The 19557-nt window shown below is 35.7% G+C and overlaps 2 protein-coding genes across 3 annotated transcripts; one reads left to right on the forward strand and one right to left on the reverse strand.

Moving 5' to 3' along the window:
- Positions 1-6585: 6585 nt before the first annotated feature.
- On the reverse strand, positions 6586-10228 carry LOC145556410 (protein NONRESPONDING TO OXYLIPINS 2, mitochondrial-like). Of its 2 annotated transcripts, none has more exons than XR_014091854.1 (3): positions 10013-10043; positions 9711-9910; positions 6586-6910 (listed from the first exon to the last, which is right to left on the reverse strand). XR_014091854.1 is itself a non-coding variant. In XM_081618062.1 (3 exons), the coding sequence occupies exons 1-3, from the start codon at positions 10138-10140 to the stop codon at positions 6885-6887; spliced, it is 273 nt and encodes a 90-aa protein (XP_081474188.1). In that variant the 5' UTR covers positions 10141-10228; the 3' UTR covers positions 6586-6884. The 2 variants fall into 2 exon arrangements, 1 of the variants encoding a protein (XP_081474188.1); XM_081618062.1 differs by having other exon boundaries at positions 9792-9910; positions 10013-10228.
- A 1359-nt stretch (positions 10229-11587) lies between these two features.
- Positions 11588-19407, forward strand: LOC145642120 (putative phosphoribosylformylglycinamidine synthase, chloroplastic/mitochondrial). Its single transcript, XM_081693211.1, has 4 exons — positions 11588-11816; positions 12671-12726; positions 12930-15728; positions 17644-19407. Exons 2-4 carry the CDS (start codon positions 12673-12675, stop codon positions 19021-19023), a joined length of 4233 nt encoding a protein of 1410 aa, XP_081549337.1. The 5' UTR covers positions 11588-11816; positions 12671-12672; the 3' UTR covers positions 19024-19407.
- Positions 19408-19557: the final 150 nt, after the last annotated feature.

The following is a 19557-nucleotide window of genomic DNA, read 5'->3' on the forward strand; positions in this document are numbered from 1 at the left end:
AATTTTCCACACTATTATTACTACATTATAGTAATATGTCCTATTATATATAATGTTAATATAGTCCATTTACAAAACATTTGAGTGATATAAAAACTGTCGGTGTAATTAATAAAATGAAAAGAAGTACATTGGAAAACTAACCCAATAATTTGTACACAGTAGAAAAATAAATAAAAATAAACTAGAAAAAAATAAAAATTGACCAATAATCACCTAGATGATGATTGATAAAAAAAATTCAGAGTTTTACCTCATGAGTTCAGAGAATGTTAGTAGCAGAGTTATTCATGATTAACCTCTGTTTTTAACATTGTTTTCCGCTTTCCAAATCAAGCTGCCCCAGTTGTTAGCATGATTAACCTCTTTACTTAGTTTACACACTTTTCGAGGTACATTATATAATTCATTTTAATTAAATTAAAGAGAGAATCAAATTAATTAATTAAATTAAGTTAGATTAATATTGGCAAATGCATGAGATGATGTGAGAAAGAGGAATATAATTGCACTCTGCACGGTCAGATTAATAATATAGTTTAATGTTAAAATCATATGACCATATCATGTTATAATCGTTACAGGATCCTAGGCAACAGCTACACTGATCCATAGGCCAATTCTTTATTAAGTATGTTTAACTAGCTAATTTCAATTCTTTAATTTTATAGTTTTGTTATTATGTGGAACGTTTGTAGCTTCTTGTTTCTTGTTGCTTGATATATGTTTGTCCATATGATTTACCAAGATGTTGAGTTGTTTGTTTTGTTTCAATGTTTCCTAATGGAGCGGGTTATGTTCATCTGGATTGCACTTATCTGAATTCAACTTATTAAAGTGTAAGTTTTTTTTGGAAAGAGGTTGATTTTTATGTTGGGCTGTGGAGAATTTTTTAACAAAGATGGAGTCACTAGCTAGGGTTGAGTCGCATCAATTGGAGCAGAACAATGCAATTGTTACAATGAGAATGCAATAGTCTAAGAAGAGGATGTAGCGTTGAAAGTAGGTCATATGAGATCCGAATTCGTCTATGGGCCACAGAAAAATTCACCTTTGAGCTTCACGTTCGTGATGATTAAGCCACGCCACTTTCATTATCAATCAATCTGTCACGTACATGATTAATTTATCATGTCTAAAGTGACTTAATGATATGTCCGATTCACAAACCTTGACTTATCGACATGATAAATGCATGTTTAAATATATCGTCTAAAAATATCAAACATAGTTTTCATATTAGAGAGGTTAGAAAAACTTCCGAGAGAAAATTGAAGTGTCTAAAGTGATAATAAGCACCAAGCTCTAGGCTTGAGAAACCTTGAATACATCGTCATTATCTTATTTATATATTCAAATTTCAAGCACAGGGATAGATTTTTCCGTTCTTTTAAAATAGAGAGATTTTCAATTTTTTCATGTAAAACGTCTATATTATATGCTCCTTATTATTTGCTCTATGTTTTTGTATGTTATCTTCATTCACATTATTATATCGTTGTCTCGTTGACACATAAAACGTACCCTCACCATAATTGTAAACCATGCCATAAATAGTAGTCTTCATACGCGTATTACAAATCCTTCTATTATTATACATGACCATATTTTGTTTACTAAGACATACTCTTAACTTCTGAGCCGTTAATAACTCGTAAACTTTGATTGGTCATTGACATTATATTTGTAAAGTAATAAATTTTCTAACCTTAGATTTTTTATTTTTATTAATTTTTTTAGGTGAAAATTTGGGTTGGGCGGGCGGGCCTGTCATATAGCATGTTCAATAAAAATCAAAATATATTTTATAAATTAAAATATATAAAAAAAAATTAATTAGGGGTGGCTGAAAATAAACGTAGATAAGTCAAAATTAATTAAATAATTAAAAAAATAATGCGTAGTTAGGCAGCAGACTTAACGGAGATTATCACATGGTCTTCACTGCATGCACCCATGTTCTAGTCACCAGTACTATCATGTTATTGCCTTAATTTTGCCCTTTACCATTCAAATTCAAACAACTAATACCTAAATTTAAAGCAAAGAATATTAAGTTTCAATGTTTTTTTTTATATAGAAGTAGATAAAATCTTTTACTCTTGAATATTTATATATTTCTGCTGATTTTCTTAGGTTTTTGTTTACTGATGATATGAATTTATTACAATTTGATGTAAGACATTATTGCATAGAATATATTCTTTACTAGCTTAGCTCCCTCTTAGGTACAAAGAATATCATTCTTGATACAATCGAGGTATGGAGAAAGATTGCGACGGTTGAAGTAAATACGACCTAATATTCCCTTTGACTAGGTACACCTTTGATCATTAATATTTTTTAATTTAATTACACAGTAGTACTAGATTATACAAAGTTTATGTACTGAATACATATATGTATCATATTGTAACACATTATTTTTACAGCTTCATATATGCAAGTATTAGTACCTTTTTAAAACTTATATAAATCCAAAAAATCAGCTACATACGGAGTATGTAAGTATACTTCCTCCGTCCCAGCTAAATGTTGGACTTTTTTCAGTATTCATGTATAAGCTTTGACCATAATTTTTTACTAACATAATGTTGTTGGATAGATGTTAATATAAAGTTTCATAATATACTTTTTAAAATAATTTTCATTAATATTTAATTATATAAAAATAAAGCCAAACTAGTGCATTGACATGTGTGTAATGTTGACTGTGTCGGATATATCATGAACAAAGGGAAATATATTTTATGATTGTTGGCACTTTTCTTTTTTAATTGGAAACCTTACTCTCATAGTCTATTGATGCCTTTTAGATGCTTCCTAAGGTTTGGGATACTCTTACTATTTTAGTTTAAAGTTTAATTCTAGTTTCTACTCTCCGTTTTTGGAAAAATATACCTCGACTGCTTTCTTTGGGATGACTCCATATATTTATGCTTGGTTCTTTTCAGGAAATTATAAATTGAAGTATTACATGACTTTATTTACCTACTTTTTTCTTTTAAAATGTCACAGCTTTCCATTCATTAGTCTATACCAATAAGTACTTGTAATTTTAACTGTCTAAATGCATGTTCAACCTAAGGGTTTGAGAAAGTAACAAGCAGACGCGCGCGCACACAAACACACAATTTCTTCATCTTATAGTGAAGATAAAATTCAATGTTTAGACACTAAAGATTGATATTGTAACTTGTAAGTCTTTGTAATAATGGGTTTGTAATAAAACTTAATTTGATATACCGTACTATGAAAAGAATTTGACCATATATAATACGGAGTACATGAGTAATTTTAATAATTTCAAATTTAGTTTATAGTTTATAATAGAGTGGCTAATTAGTGTAGATCAATGAAGGTTCAAACATACAAGTATATACTTAGGTAATTGCTTCTCAAATGATTATTCACTCCGTTATTTCATCAATTCTCAATTATCTAATATTCCGAGGGTAATGCTTTAAAAAAAAAAAAAAAAAAAAAAAAAAAAAAAAAAAAAAAAAATCCAATGGTAGGAGGGGTTTTTTTTTTTTATTATTTTTTTTTATTTATTTATATTGGGGTTAGAGTTTAATCTATTTAACTCATTTTAATTTTTTGTTACACAATCTTATTTTAATTAATCTAAAATTGTCTTAAAATAGTTAAAATAATTTAGACTAAGGGCTTGTTCTCATACGTTTATTTTCAGCTGAGTTCAGTTCAGTTCAGCTCCTAATTTCCTTCTCTTATAAAATATTCAGTTCAGTTCAGCTGAGTTCAGTCAATGAGAACAAGCCCTAAGACCCTGTTCTCTTCAGCTTAATTTCAGTTCAGTTCCGTTAAGCTCGACACAATTTAGTTCAGTTCCTAATTTTCTTATCTCATAAACAATTCAGTTCAGTTCATTACGAGTAAATCAGAATAGACCCTAATAACATGTAAAAGTGGGTTAAAAAAGAAAAAAAAAAATGTAAAAGTCATAAGTCACGACTTATTATAACATCTATAATGCATGAATATGATCGATCTTTAATGCAATTCGAAACTAAATATGGTCGCTATCTCTCATTGTAGATGGGTTTCCATGCATGGAGGATTCTTCCACGTTCATAGTAAAGAGTCTGTCTGTTATTTACATACATTTTTTTTTTCAAAAAATTATAAGTTTTATTGGCTTAACATGTGCTCCATTATGCTAATTAAGGAGTAAGGACCCACTTAAATTTTCTTTGTAGAAAAAAAGTACAGTATTATTCTTCCCATTCTTAATCAAAACTTATAATGCACGATAAATGTACATATGCAAATTGTCAGAATCAGAATACGGAGTACTACTCTACATTGATTGGGCTATTTAGAATCGGGTGGTAAAGTTTTCATCTATCTACTCTATACTTTATATCAAGCTTGTTTGGTGTAGTTGTTTAAGAATTCACCTTATAGCTTTAAGCTCATAAGACCGAATCCTCTAATTGTACATAGTTCTTGGGGGGTGGGGGTGATAAGCTAATAATCCCTTATCCTATCTCCTTGCTTCTAAGTTTCTAGACCACGAACAATATACCAAAAAAATCATGATAGTTGTGGCTAAAGTGAGTTTTTTTTTTTTTATTTTTTTTTTATTTTTTTTTTTTTATAAATTGTCATTATTGTTGGATCAGGTTTTTAAATTGTAATATATATTGTAAATTTACCACATTAAGTAAACATTATTGCCACTAATAAAATGCATAAAAATTGGTTGAAATCCATAGACTAAAACACCCATCAAAGTAAAACAACTTTGAATTATTAATAATACAAAAGTGAATGACCAAAGATTGATGGCATAAAGATACATAAAAACACGTGGGGTACGTAGCAAGTATATCCGTACAAATTATGACATAAATAACGTATAAAATAAGGTATAGATACAAAGTATAAATACTTAGTACTCAATACATAACATGTGAGAGACATGAAAACGATGATAAAAGAGAGGAGGTTGTTGCTTTTATTAGAAAAAGATAAGGAGACAAATATTATCTCAATCAACCAAAAAACCACATCAATACACTCGCTCTCTCTCACGTGCATTTCTCGTCTTCTTTAAGATACCTAACTACTCACTACACTCTATTCTCTCTTACTTCCCTTATTCCTTACCCCTTCTTTTTGGAGATTTTTTTTGGGGGGAGTATCAATTGTATTTACTTCTATTCATCTTTTTTATAATCCCAAGAAAGTATTTGACTTTACGATTTACGAACTTAATGATTTACTGTACCATGTTAGCGATGCAACTCTTTCGTAACCCACATATCTTAGGGTTGTGAGAATAAAATAGAATGATGATAGGGCTGTTTGGCAATTGACGATTGGTTGTTGGCTTGTTTGACTAGCTGGAAATGTTAGCGGTATGGGTTGGATTTTTAAGTTATTTGTTTAAGCTAGTTGTTTACAAAAGTGTTTGGTAAAATTATTAATGGTTATTAGCTGTTTATTAGTAATAAAGTGGGTCAACAAGCCAAAAGTCAATAGAAAAAGCTACTCTTATTAGCATTTAGCGGAAAAGCTAGCTTAAAAGCCAACTACCAAACATATTTTTTGACTGTTTGACCAAATTAAAAAGCCAAAGGCTAGGTAAAAAGCTAATTACCAAACACCCCCGATATCTAACCTTAGTTTTCTAATTCGCCGCGCTATACTTTGTACGTACTCCGTAATAAACATGTCCATGGAGAATTGGCAAAGTTTGCTAACAAGAGCACAAATACCAATGCTAACTAATTGTTGTTAGTTACACTAGACATTACAAAAACTAATGGTTTAAAATGTTTCTATGAAAACATTTTGATAGAATATAAGCTTGGTTTTCCTAACTTGTGAAAAGTACATGTCAACTTGCTAACTACTTCGTAAGTTCGTAATGACTAAATTATGATTTATTTAACTCAGTCAGCTGATGAGCCTCGTTGAGCCTCTTGGTCGTGCGAAAATGGGCCAGATCGTGCTACCCTCTAAATTAATAACCAACTTATTGGGCCACACAACCAATAACCAAACCAACTCGTGCTACCCTCTACACCATGAAATGGTCCAACTTTCTGAATATAATTTTGCTAAACATCAATTACTTTGGGAAATAGATTAATCCTTATTTGTACTATGTTGTTGAAAAAAAAAATTTTGCTTTGCACTCCGTTATAAGATCACAAGCACTCGACAAAATCTACATCACACCTAAACGTACCTAAAGATAGTACACAAGCCAATGTGAAACTGAACATAAAGTGTAAGCGACACATTCGCCTTACTTCGGACAGTCACACAGAGGCTCTTGTTGTGCACTAATGACCAGTCACCATCGGTAAATACAAGTGTATGACAGATTGACAGGTGCAGAAATCTCGAGTTAGTGCTAAGGAGTAGTATTTGTTGTACCAAGAATCAGTTCAGTTACAAGACTGTCTAATCAGGAAGGTAGAACTAGTTTATGAAAACTGAAAACTTCAAAAAAAAAAAAAACACAAATTTATGAACAAGGAAATGGAGAACTCCTACAAACAATTAAGAATGCAATTTGACTAAATTGCTCATCCAGCAAAAGTGCAAGAGTTAAAAGACTGAATCAAAAATATTTTACTTCCACATGAATATTTCATTTGGCCGAAAATTAAATGGCTGAGAAGAAGTTTTATTGATTAAAAAAATCACTCAACAGCTTTTCATCTGTTATGATGAAACAAAATTTGTCTGAGCAATAAACTTCATATCCACAACTTATAATAACATTAAAGCATGGCAGAGTTTCATACAGAACTTGTCAGATCAAGCTTCACAATAGTGAGGAGAAATGTGAAGGGCCATGCAGCAACTTGTTGAAGTATGCTCTAGTTCCAAACTATGATCCGTTCTCATCGAGGCACACTAAGACCAAGCTCTGCATACAATGATAGAATCATCAGAAAATAAGCATTTTTGAAGTTTTGGAGGTTTGATTAATTACTTGAAAAGGCATTTAAGTAAAAGAACGGGATGGAAATACTTTCAACAATGCCATCATAATCAACAAAATAAGCAACTAATTTTCATGTCTCCTACACAATGTGTTTACACTTCACAAGCCAACAAGGAGTGAAAATTTCAACAGCAAAGCCAGAAGCGACCAAGTTTCATAGGAGCAAAAATCACAATATTAAGGAAGATACATTCAGTAAGATTCTTTCAAAGAAGGCAAATAAATACTTCGTATTATGTTACAACATGAAATATCACAAGTCAATGGAAAAATAGAGCCTAGCTCTTTAAACCCTCAAATAATACTATAATAAAATGTGTGGTTTGCTAGGTCAACAGAGTGCCTCAATCATAGAGTTAAATTAAGGTGTGGTTAGCTAAGCTAGCCCTTAGGTCAAGGGATCACTACAGAGACATTACTAATGAAGTTTGACAACAAACATTCCCCTATATGCAAAATTGAGTGAAACTGAAGCAAGTACGAGTAACATTAAGTTGGACAACCAATTTTCCACATTTAGAAGTATTTATGTCTATACCTATAATCTATCTAGGTTGTCAACAATCTAACATAGACAATAGAGCTCAAATGCAATCTGAGAAACATAAACATATAGATGCAGAATTACATTCAGGGGGCGTTTGGCTTGGGGTTTTAAATTATGGTAAGAGAATCGCAATGGCTCATTACCTTACTTGTGGTAGAATACTAATCACTCCCTTTACCCTCATCATCACTCCAAAGTCTTTTAACCTCATCAATTCATCATTCCCCCAAAGTCTTCTCCCCCCCCCCCCTCCTCGCCCCTTCTCCCCACAAGGGTGGACTGTTCTGCTTCCTCAAGCCTCCTACATTACTATCAACATCACCACAACTCCAATCACCTTCATCCTATAACTGAACCCACCACCACCTACATATAACCGAACCCACCACCTACATATAACAGAACCCACCACCTACCTATAACCGAACCCATCACCACCGGTCCACCACCGGTCCACCACCGTCCTATTACCGAACCCCCGAAAGCACCACACACCTGAAATTAACCCCTACCCATCTTCAGTAGTCCTTAAGTCACATCTTAGGAACAAGTTCAGAGCTATAAATCAAGAAAATAAAAAAAAAAAAACCAAGATTTTTAGTAGCTATCGCATTCAAAGCCTAGAGGTTTGAAAGAAGCAATATCACTGGCAAGCAAGTCCTGTTCAACTTTCATAAAAATGTCAAAAACTGGACACAATACCTTCCAACTCCACACATTATTCTCAATTGGGACATGAGACGCTTAAGAGGTAATAAAAAGAAATGGATAAACTAATGCAACAAGATCTGTCTCACGTAAAAGTGGGTACCCATAAAGTACAAAGTGTAATAGATGAATCTGTTAACCCAAAAGCACATTCAAATATTTGTGGATAAACTTCTTAGCAGGCATCCACGTTATGACCATAATTATCCTAACCAATACGAGAAAGGTTATCATGGTGATAAATAAAGAAGAAAGTTATTTGACTTGTGGGGAATATGGTGAATACTGCAATTTCATAGGGAAAGTTTATTCAAAGTGACATTTCTGTCTTCCTAGAATCATTAAAAGCTTCAAAGGTATCATGCAAAATTTCCTCTGAAAGAAAAATCACAATCATATTGAATAGAGCATCAATAAAGAGGAGAAATGAAGCACAAGATGTTCGATCAAATGACTCTTACAACCAACCCATCAAGTTAACCATACCAAAATCCCATAAGTTGCAAAGTCCTTCTCTTCTTGTTTTAGCCATGATCAACTCTTTCTCCACCTAAGAACCACTTATCCATCTACGTTCACTTTCTCCATTATTCTCCTCACATGAAATATGCAAACCAAAAGACTATCTACCCAATCTGTTAACCCCTTACAACTGTTACACAAGCTAATAAACTACTTTTTTTTCCTTCTCTTATTCAGATTCTAGTTTCATTCCATATTCTATGTTTCTCATAGGTCTCTTAAGAAGAGAGGAATCAACCAAATGCTAAAGAGATCGACTCCTAGCTGGAATAGACCAGGCATGTATGGCACTATGGTGAAATGAATTCCGTAGTTTCTACTTCATCCACCAGACCACCACCCTTGTATTGTTCGGCTTGTAAGCCATAAAACCTGTATCTAATCCAACTGCCGATTCAAGTTGGGTACATAGTGGAATTATCCATAAACATTATATCCTTAGTCAAAGCCCTTGAATGACTATTAACACGTCAACTAAAACTTCCTAAAAAAGTACCCTTTCTAGCTACTGCCTTCCCTCATCCCTCTGTATTTCCATGTTACACTCTACCAACCACAAATATCCCCCATACCTCATGTCCTAGTCTTTTAACAAGCAGCATTACTAATTGACAAGGAACAAAACAGCAAATATCGGTCCATTTCATTCAATATAGCGTTGCCATTAAGTATAAATTATAAGCATGCCCTATCTGCTCAGGAAAGTAATAAAATTGTCACCCCACATACAAGAGTAAGTCTCAATTTAGCTCCAAAGGACATTATCAAGTTACAAACAACCTTATATATAGAAACAAAGCCACAAAGGTCGCAAAATCTAGGCACATATGATGATAACACAGCAAACTAACAAAAAATTCAGCGATTTATATTCTTATAATGCAATGCAAATTGATTAATGAAACACAGAAAGAACTTAAACATGGCAAAGATCAAGTTGCTTACAAGATGAATTGAAAAAAACAGATAATTTTTTGGAGAGAAAATATATCTATCAAACTCCTGGGTTGGCACTGCAGATCATACCCTGAGACAACGATCTAGAACTGCTTGAATCTATGCCAAGACATGATGTGAGTCGAGCTGATGACACTGCTGAATGAAGTGGAAGAAGAGATTGCATTGCACCCATTTGAGATAATACCCTGAAAATTCAAAATCAATTGTCAAATTACACAATTTCTGCGAAAAAATTCAAACTTGATAGAAAATTGAAATGGGGTTTTCTTGATTTGAGAGGAAATTACCTGGGAAATGAAGGGGAGGAGAGAGAAGCACGGACAGAGGGGATGGAATTTGAAGTGGGTTTTTGGGCAAAAGTAGTTTTGAGAAGATTGATTGTTGGTCTCGAGAGGGATCGATAACGGGAAGCCATTGGAGAGAAGGGAGAAGGTGGAATAAGGGTTGATGATGATTTTAGGGTTTATGTTCTATCGCAAATTGAGTGAGGGTTTATCAATAGTACACTTTTTGAATTTTTTTATTTTTATTTTTTATTCTTCTTTCATACTGTATATACTAGTATTTTAAAAAAAAAAAAAATACGAAAGAAGAATAAAAATTTACCTATTAAACACAAAACACGGTCAAAGGTGAGTGTGTGAATATTGCTAAAGTCAAAGCGTGTCAACTAAAAAAACGAATGTATTATTTCTTAGGGCCTATTCTGATTGATTGAATTGAGATGAACTGAACTGAATATTTTATGAGAGAAGGAAATTAAGAACTGAACTGAAAAATAATCTAAAGAGGACATGCCCTTAGTCATCTAAGTGTCAGCCTATTATATGTATTATATGTAGATTGAGTATAGATCTAGAATATCGAGATGTTGTAAATGTTGTCTCTGATATTTTTTTAGCTACGACACAATCTCTTACTTAAGTTACGTTGTTCTCTTTAACATACTACCTTTTTTTTTTTTTTTTTTTTTTTTTTTTTTTTTTTTTTGGTGATAATGCAATTTATATTCAAAGCAACTCATTTCAACATTAAAACACCAAATATGTGGAGATGGATTTTCATCTTGTTTGAGAAAAGGTTGCATTGGGTTACTGTATATATTTAAACGGTACTCCGTTTCAAAATGATTTTCCTGTTTCGTAAATCGATGCAAATTTTTACCCATCTTTGACCGCAAATATCTTTAATCTCACAGTAGCAAAAATTATAAAACTTAGATATTAATAATCTACTAACCAAGACGAATCAAACTATATCCCATATGACTACATTTGTTCTTATAAATTAAGAGAAATTTAGAAGATTCCCTCTTTTTAAAAAAAGCCAAAGATTCGATATTAATCACGGCCGTTTTTCCGGTGGAGGTTCTTTCCTTCTCTCTTTCTATGAGAAAGATGCGAAGAAGACGATTAAACGGGGGCCCTTGTACCGGACCGGGAGACATGAAGATGGCTTGAAAGGGCCTTTTCTTAAATCCTTACTCTAACGAGTAAACTACCTTACTTATTCAAGACGAATCCCTTCGCCTTGGCTGCTTATTAAATTGAAGACATCTTTCCTGCTTTTAGAGGCGCCATCTTTCAAACAAGAACATCATTGTGGAATGGAGGGAGTATAATTTTGGAATTTTTTTTTACTAAAGGCCTTTCAAACTTTTTTTTGGACTTCAAATCTAATCTTAGTATGTATCAATTTGAATTTAATGAGAGTGAGGGATAGCTCAAGTGGTTAGAGCTCCCCTCCCGAATCCAAAAGATATTGAGATCGAATTTTATTCCCCGTCCTTGTGGCTCTCTAAACACTAAAAAAAATTTGAATTTGAAGTAGAGTTCATTTCCTAAAAAAAAAAAAATTTCAAAAAACTTTGACTAAACTTTGAAACTACAGCAGTTTTTGAGTTTTGAGTCAAAACCCCAACACTCCGTCACTCCTATATTCCTACACTTGTGTGTCTGCTCCATTTTCACGCTACCTGTTGCTGCTAACTCTGCTTCACCGCGGCGGCGCACCGGCGCTTCACCACCATCAATCGTCGACCGCCGGACACGCCACCACCTTTTGCTTTTATCTCTTAATTCATTCTCCCCAGTAAGCCTATATCACTAATTTGCTTAATAATTTAATTTTTTTTTCTCAAATTTTTAGCTTTTTTTTTTTAATTTTTTAATTTATTTATTTATTTTTTATTTATTTTTTAAATTTTATTTACTAGTATTATTTATCTTTTTGTTTATTGATGGTTTTTGTTATAACTTCAATGCGCCAGTTGTTTTTTTTTTTTGTTAAGAATTTAAATTTCATCATGTTGCTGTATTCTAAGGGCCTGTTTATTTATATAGGTTATTATATTTCTGATTAATCATAATTTTGATGGGGTTTTTATTCAACGATTATATGAAATGTATTTGCGTTGATTGAGAGTACATTTTTACTTTTGCTAGTTGGGTTAATTTGTTTGTTGATTGATAAAGTTGTGAATGAAGATTCTAATTAATTATATTTCAGCATTTGTAATTGTTAGTATGTTTAATCAACTACAAGTATTAGATGGTTGATGGTACCACTAGTTTAGACATTTCTTGAGAGACAATTTTTTTTTATTTTTTTTTATTTTTTTATTTTTTTTTTTTCATTTAGAGATGATATACTAGAATGTTTTCAAAATTAGAAAAAATTTGTTGCATGCTTTTGTGAATTTATAATTTTTATGCGTTCAACAGTGTTAATTACCTTGATATTGGTTGTAATTTTGTGTTTGAGTTTATGTATTAGATGTTATAATTAATTTTATTTGGTCTTTTTAATGGAACAACTCCGAACCCATGTACCATCCGCCTATACGGCACTAAGATTTTGTCTAGTTTTTGAGTGTTCAAAATTTTGGGTTTTGGTTATTTTGTGATAAAGAAAGTGATTGATTCTTCACTTCTTATGTATCACAGAAATGGCAGCTCGGTCTGATTTTATGGGTTCCAAATTACTCAACTCTGAATTTAAGGTATGGACTTTTTATTTGTCAGAGCCTGTGTTACTTATGCTCGGCTTGTAGTGTGAATTACTGATACCTATTCAAAGTGTAAATTACAAGACTCGGAGTAACATATGTTAGAACTAGGGTGGTCCCTTTTAGGGGTGTTGTGTACTATCTCAATTTTCTTTAAATTTGACAACTTCAGATTTTCGTCTGGGTTCATTTTGCAGGGTTATGCACAGCGTAAATTAATTCTGTCTCGAAATTCAATTAGTGCCCGGAGACATTTGGGCCAGGGGCTAGGTCGATGCTTTACTCGATTACCAAGTTTGCACAGCAATGGTGTTGGATTGAGATGTTCAGGATTGGGGAGGCTGAAGGCCATTGTTTCAGGAGATGTGAGTGTTGCATTAGGTGAAGAAAAACTGCAATCGGTGGACAAGGTTTCCCATTTCTTCCGTGTTCCACTGATTCAAGATAGTGCAGCTGATGAGCTTCTAAGAACAGTTCAGACGAAGATATCAAATGAGATAGTTGGTTTGAGAACTGAACAATGTTTCAACATTGGGCTGGACACCGAGCTTTCTGGTGAAAAACTTTTGGCACTTAGGTGGCTTCTGGGTGAGACTTATGAACCTGAAAATTTAGGTATCGAGAGCTTTCTTGATAAGGAGGTAAGGGAAGGTTGTACAGCCGTAGTTGTGGAGGTAGGACCTAGATTATCCTTTACAACAGCATGGTCTACTAATGCTGTATCTATTTGTCGATCATGCAGTCTAACTGAGGTAAATCGTCTGGAACGTTCCAGGAGGTACATGTTATTTTCTAAGAATCCATTACAGGAGCAGCAGATAAATGACTTTGCTGCCATGGTTCATGATCGAATGACTGAATGTGTGTATACTCAAAGACTTACAAGCTTCAAGACAAATTTGGTTCCAGAGGAAGTTCTGTATGTGCCGGTGATGGAGCAGGGTAGGAAGGCCCTTGAAGAAATAAATGCAAAAATGGGTTTGGCATTTGACGAGCAAGATCTTCAATATTACACTTGGCTTTTTAAGGAAGACATTAAGCGGAACCCAACTAATGTTGAATTGTTTGATATCGCGCAGTCTAACAGTGAACACAGTAGGCATTGGTTTTTTGGTGGTAAATTAGTGATTGATGGGAAACCAGTTGAAAGAACTCTGATGCAGATAGTGAAGAGTACGCTAAAGGCAAACCCTAACAATTCAGTGATTGGGTTCAAGGATAATTCTAGTGCAATAAGAGGGTTTCTGGTAGATCAATTGCGCCCTCTTCTCCCAGGTTTAACCTGCCCACTAGATGTGCAGATACGTGATCTTGACATTCTTTTTACTGCTGAGACCCACAATTTCCCATGTGCTGTTGCACCTTACCCTGGAGCCGAAACAGGTGCTGGTGGCAGGATCAGGGATACACATGCAACAGGAAGAGGTTCATTTGTTGTTGCTGCTACAGCTGGTTATTGTGTTGGAAACTTGAATATGGAAGAATCTTATGCTCCCTGGGAAGATGTATCTTTTACCTATCCATCAAACTTGGCTTCTCCTCTGCGGATTCTTATTGATGCCAGTAATGGTGCTTCAGATTATGGGAACAAATTCGGGGAGCCCTTGATTCAGGGGTATACTAGGACCTTTGGAATGAGGCTTCCAAATGGTGAGAGACGGGAATGGTTGAAGCCAATTATGTTTAGTGCTGGAATAGGGCAAATTGATCACACTCATATAACAAAGGGAGAGCCTGAAATTGGCATGTTAGTTGTAAAGATTGGTGGCCCTGCTTATCGCATTGGAATGGGAGGAGGTGCTGCTTCTAGTATGGTGAGTGGCCAGAATGATGCTGAACTTGACTTTAATGCTGTACAACGGGGAGATGCTGAGATGTCACAGAAATTGTATCGTGTTGTACGTGCTTGTATTGAAATGGGTGACAAAAACCCTATTATAAGCATCCATGACCAAGGTGCTGGTGGTAACTGCAATGTTGTCAAGGAGATAATACATCCAAAGGGTGCTCAGATTGATATCAGAGCTATAGTGGTTGGTGATCACACAATGTCAATATTGGAAATATGGGGCGCAGAATATCAAGAGCAAGATGCCATATTGGTGAAAGCTGAGAGTCGTAACATGTTACAATCAATTTGTGATAGAGAGAGGTTGTCAATGGCTGTGATTGGAACAATCAATGGTGAAGGGCGTGTTGTTTTGGTTGATAGCGCTGCTATTGAGAAATGCCGTCTTGATGGTGTCCCTCCTCCCTTACCTGCTGTTGATCTCGAGCTTGAAAAAGTGCTAGGTGATATGCCCCAGAAAACCTTTGAGTTCCAGCGTGTGGCTCATCCTCAAGAACCACTTGATATAGCTCCAGGAACAACTGTGATGGATTCCTTGAATAGGGTGTTGAGACTCCCATCTGTGTGTTCAAAGCGCTTCCTAACCACTAAGGTAGATAGGTGTGTCACTGGCCTGGTGGCACAGCAGCAGACTGTGGGACCCTTGCAAATTACTCTAGCTGATGTCGCAGTTATTGCTCAGAGTTACACCAACTTCACCGGAGGTGCATGTGCTATTGGTGAGCAGCCTATTAAGGGTTTGTTGGATCCTAAAGCGATGGCCAGATTAGCTGTGGGTGAAGCACTCACAAATCTCATCTGGGCAAAAATTACATCTCTTTCTGATGTTAAAGCCAGTGGCAATTGGATGTATGCAGCCAAGCTTGAGGGGGAAGGTGCGGACATGTACGATGCAGCCACAGCTCTTTCCGAGGCTATGATTGAACTTGGCATTGCTATAGATGGGGGAAAGGATAGTCTTTCCATGGCTGCAAATGCAGGTGGTGAGGTCGTCAAAGCTCCAGGAAATCTAGTAATTAGTGCTTATGTTACTACTCCTGATATAACAAAAACAGTCACCCCAGATTTAAAGCTCAAAGATGGAAATTTGATTCATGTTGATTTAGCCAAGGGAAAGCGCCGCCTAGGGGGTTCTGCTCTTGCCCAGGTTTCTTTCTTACCTTCTTTTAAGGGCTCATAGCCTACTTTTTTTTGCTATCTCAATGCTTGATTGAGTATATAACACTGTGAAACTCTAGTGCATAACTTCAATTACATTTTTATTTATTTTTTAATTTTTTTCAGTAGCTTTCTTCTTACATAAGATGAGAACATACTTGGTGTTCATTTTCCATGCATGAGGCTGCTAACCTGTATCAGACTAGCAAATCAGTTCAATATTTTTGGAATAGTTTTAGAACATCAACTCTCTTATAGTGCTACCCAGTTGTGATATCTTTTGTTATACAAGAGATAGTAGTCTATTGCTGCTGCTTTAGGGGAAGAAAAAAAGAAAAGATAACTCATTTGCTGTAATGTTCATTATCAGCTACCTATGAAAGGATAACATTTATGTAAAATTATTATGTGCTATGAACTCCTATCACTGTTCTCTCTACTTTACCTTTTAAAATGATATATGAACTGATTTTTTGTTGGAAAAATGGAAATTAAAAATCCAACCTTTGCGCGGTCTGACAATAAAAATCCAACCTTCGTTTAATCTCAGAAAAATCCAACCTTTATACCCCACCTTCATTTAAAGATCCATTACCTGATGACCGGTTTTTGTAAGTTACATGCCACGTGTCAGCTACTAATAGGTTAATTGTTTTTTTAATTATTAAAAAAAATTAAAACAAAAAAAATCAAATCCCCTTTTCCACCACCACCACCACCTTCCCCTGCCACCACTACCACCTTTCCCTGCCACCACTCCTTCTCCCCCTCCCTCCCCGGCGTGCAACTCCCCTTCCCCTGCGCGCGCAACGCTAGCCACCCATCTCCGGCGACCCTAAACCGACCCTAATCCCTACCCTGTCCCGACCCTTTCTCCACCTCGACCCTAAACCGACCACTACCTGAAATCGGATCCCCTATTTCGCCTGAAAAATCGTAACCCATCCGATCCCCTTTTGCTGAAACCCGTAACACCCATAATTAGCCATTTACATGGTTTTAATCCAATTTCAACAAAAAAAAAAAAACTTTACACAAATTAATTCAAGGGAGAGGGGGTGGTCGAATTTTGCAAGGGACGGGGAGGGATGGTCGGATTTTGTAGGGGAGGGAGTTAGGGTGGTCGATTTGGGGATTAGGGTGGTCGGGTTTTCATGGGAGAGGGGGTTGGGGTGGTCGATTTTCATGGGGGAGGGGTTAGGGTGGCTCGAATTTTGGGGGGGAGGGGTTAGGGTGTGGGTTCTAGGTGGTTGTGGTTGGGTGGTCGTGACTTGGGTGGTCGTGGTTGGGTGGTTATGGTCGGTGACCGGAAATTATGGAGGAGAAGGAAAGAGAAAGGAAGGATGAAGGAGGAAGGAGAAAGAAAATAAGGGGGAAAAAAAAAAATTTAACCTGATTAACAGGTTCAAGGTCAAACGGATCTGTAAAAGAAGGTGGGGTATAAAGGTTGGATTTTTCTGAGATTAAACGAAGGTTGGATTTTTATTGTCAGACCGCTCAAAGGTTGGATTTTTAATTTCCATTTTTCCTTTTTTGTTATTGTTTATTTTTATGATGCAAAGAAATGTAAGATAATCTTTTTTGCTGACTTGGGGGTGAACTTTATTGGGAAAAAATATGATTAGAACCATTTATTGGTTTTTTGTGGAGGACCCCCTGTTTTCCTTTTTATTATTAAGTTGGATTTGTTATCATGATGCTTGAGAGATGCTATGTATTATGCAATGAATTAGTTGAAGTGTGTCACTTTGTTTTTGCATATTCTTTTGTTCTGATAACATGGTTGGGTGATTTGTGTCTCACATCTTTTGAATAATTGATTGCATCTCTAGATATGGCCACGAAAAATTGATCCATTTGTTTATATTCCTGAATCTCCTGTTTTGGTCTCTGTTTACTTATAGGCGTTTGATCAAATTGGTAGTGCATCTCCTGATCTTGATGATGTCTCCTACTTCAAGCGAGCATTTAATGCAGTTCAAGAGCTTATTGCAGATGATCTCATTTCTGCTGGTCATGATATTAGTGATGGTGGGATACTTGTCAGCATCTTGGAGATGGCATTTGCAGGCAACTGTGGGCTTTCCTTAGAACTAAAATCTGAAGGCCATAGCCTATTTGAGACTCTTTTCGCTGAGGAGCTAGGTTTGGTTCTTGAAGTTGACAAGAATAAATTGAAATCGGTAATGGGGAAACTGAAGAGTGCGGGCATCTCTTCGGAAATCATTGGACAAGTCACCGAGGGGAAAACTATTGATTTGAAGGTTGATGGGGTCAATCATTTGAATGAAGATATGGCTTACCTGAGGGACATATGGGAGGAAACCAGTTTTAACCTAGAGAAATTCCAGAGGTTGGCCTCCTGTGTAGATTTGGAGAAAGAAGGTTTAAGGCACCGACAAGAACCTTCTTGGTCATTGTCCTTTACTCCTGCTTGTACAGATGATAAATACATGCTAGCAACCTCGAAACCAAAGGTGGCCATCCTCCGGGAGGAAGGTAGCAATGGTGATAGAGAAATGTCTGCAGCATTCTATGCTGCTGGTTTTGAACCATGGGATGTTGCAATGTCAGACCTCCTCAGTGGAGCCATCTCTTTGAAAGACTTCCGTGGGATTGCATTTGTTGGAGGCTTTAGTTATGCTGATGTTCTTGATTCAGCCAAGGGTTGGTCAGCTTCAATAAGATTTAACCAACCTCTTCTAGATCAATTTCAAGAATTCTACAATCGGCCTGACACTTTCAGTCTTGGGGTTTGTAATGGGTGCCAGCTCATGGCTTTACTGGGATGGATCCCAGGCCCCAAAGTTGGTGGTGTGCTCGGGAATGGCGGTGACGCTGCACAACCTAGGTTCATTCACAATGAATCAGGACGATTTGAGTGTCGTTTCACAAGTGTGACCATTGGAGACTCTCCTGCTATAATGTTCAAAGGGATGACAGGTAGTACTCTGGGTGTATGGGCAGCTCATGGTGAGGGAAGGGCTTATTTCCCAAATGCTGATGTTCTCAACAGTGTTCTAGATTCTGATTTAGCCCCCTTGAGGTATTGTGATGACAGCGGGAACCCGACAGAAACCTATCCATTTAACCTCAACGGTTCACCTCTTGGGATTGCGGCTATTTGCTCCCCTAGTGGAAGGCATCTTGCTATGATGCCTCACCCCGAGCGTTGCTTCTTAATGTGGCAATATCCCTGGTACCCAAAGCATTGGGATGTCAATGAGAAAGGGCCGAGCCCGTGGCTGCGTTTGTTCCAAAATGCCAGGGAGTGGTGTTCTTGATTGACAATCTTGGCTGTTGTGATAGGTTTCAAGCTTCTCAGCTATATTTAGCTCGCATCCAGGAGGTTAATAGCAGGGTAAGATTGGTGTCAGTCTTCTGCTTTCTCCAATGAGAGTCATGAGAGCTTTTTGTTGGTTGGAATTGAAGCATGCAGTTTAGGCTGGAATTATTTTTTATGACTTGTTCGGATGATTAAACTACCATTGGATTTGAGTTACCTTAAATTATGAAATAATTTTGCAAAGATAATATTTACCTAGAGGAATGAAATTCCTTAATTTAGATCTCCCAAAGGAATTTCAGTGAGACATTTTAGACACTGGTTTATGTTTTGACTTTTGACTGTAATAACTTTTCTGAGATGAGATTGTAGTCTTTTAGTACTGGCTGTTTCACATTTCTTCATAATATAGTTCATTCAGATACACATTCTTGAATTTTGAAATCTGTCCATTTCTGGTGTTATCTGCATGTAGAATGGATATAAGGTAGTGACAATAAAAAAAATTGCCTATTACATGCTTTACTCGATT

The sequence above is a fragment of the Chenopodium album genome, chromosome 8 (assembly GCF_948465745.1).
Source record: "Chenopodium album chromosome 8, dcCheAlbu1.1, whole genome shotgun sequence".
NCBI lineage: Eukaryota > Viridiplantae > Streptophyta > Magnoliopsida > Caryophyllales > Amaranthaceae > Chenopodium > Chenopodium album.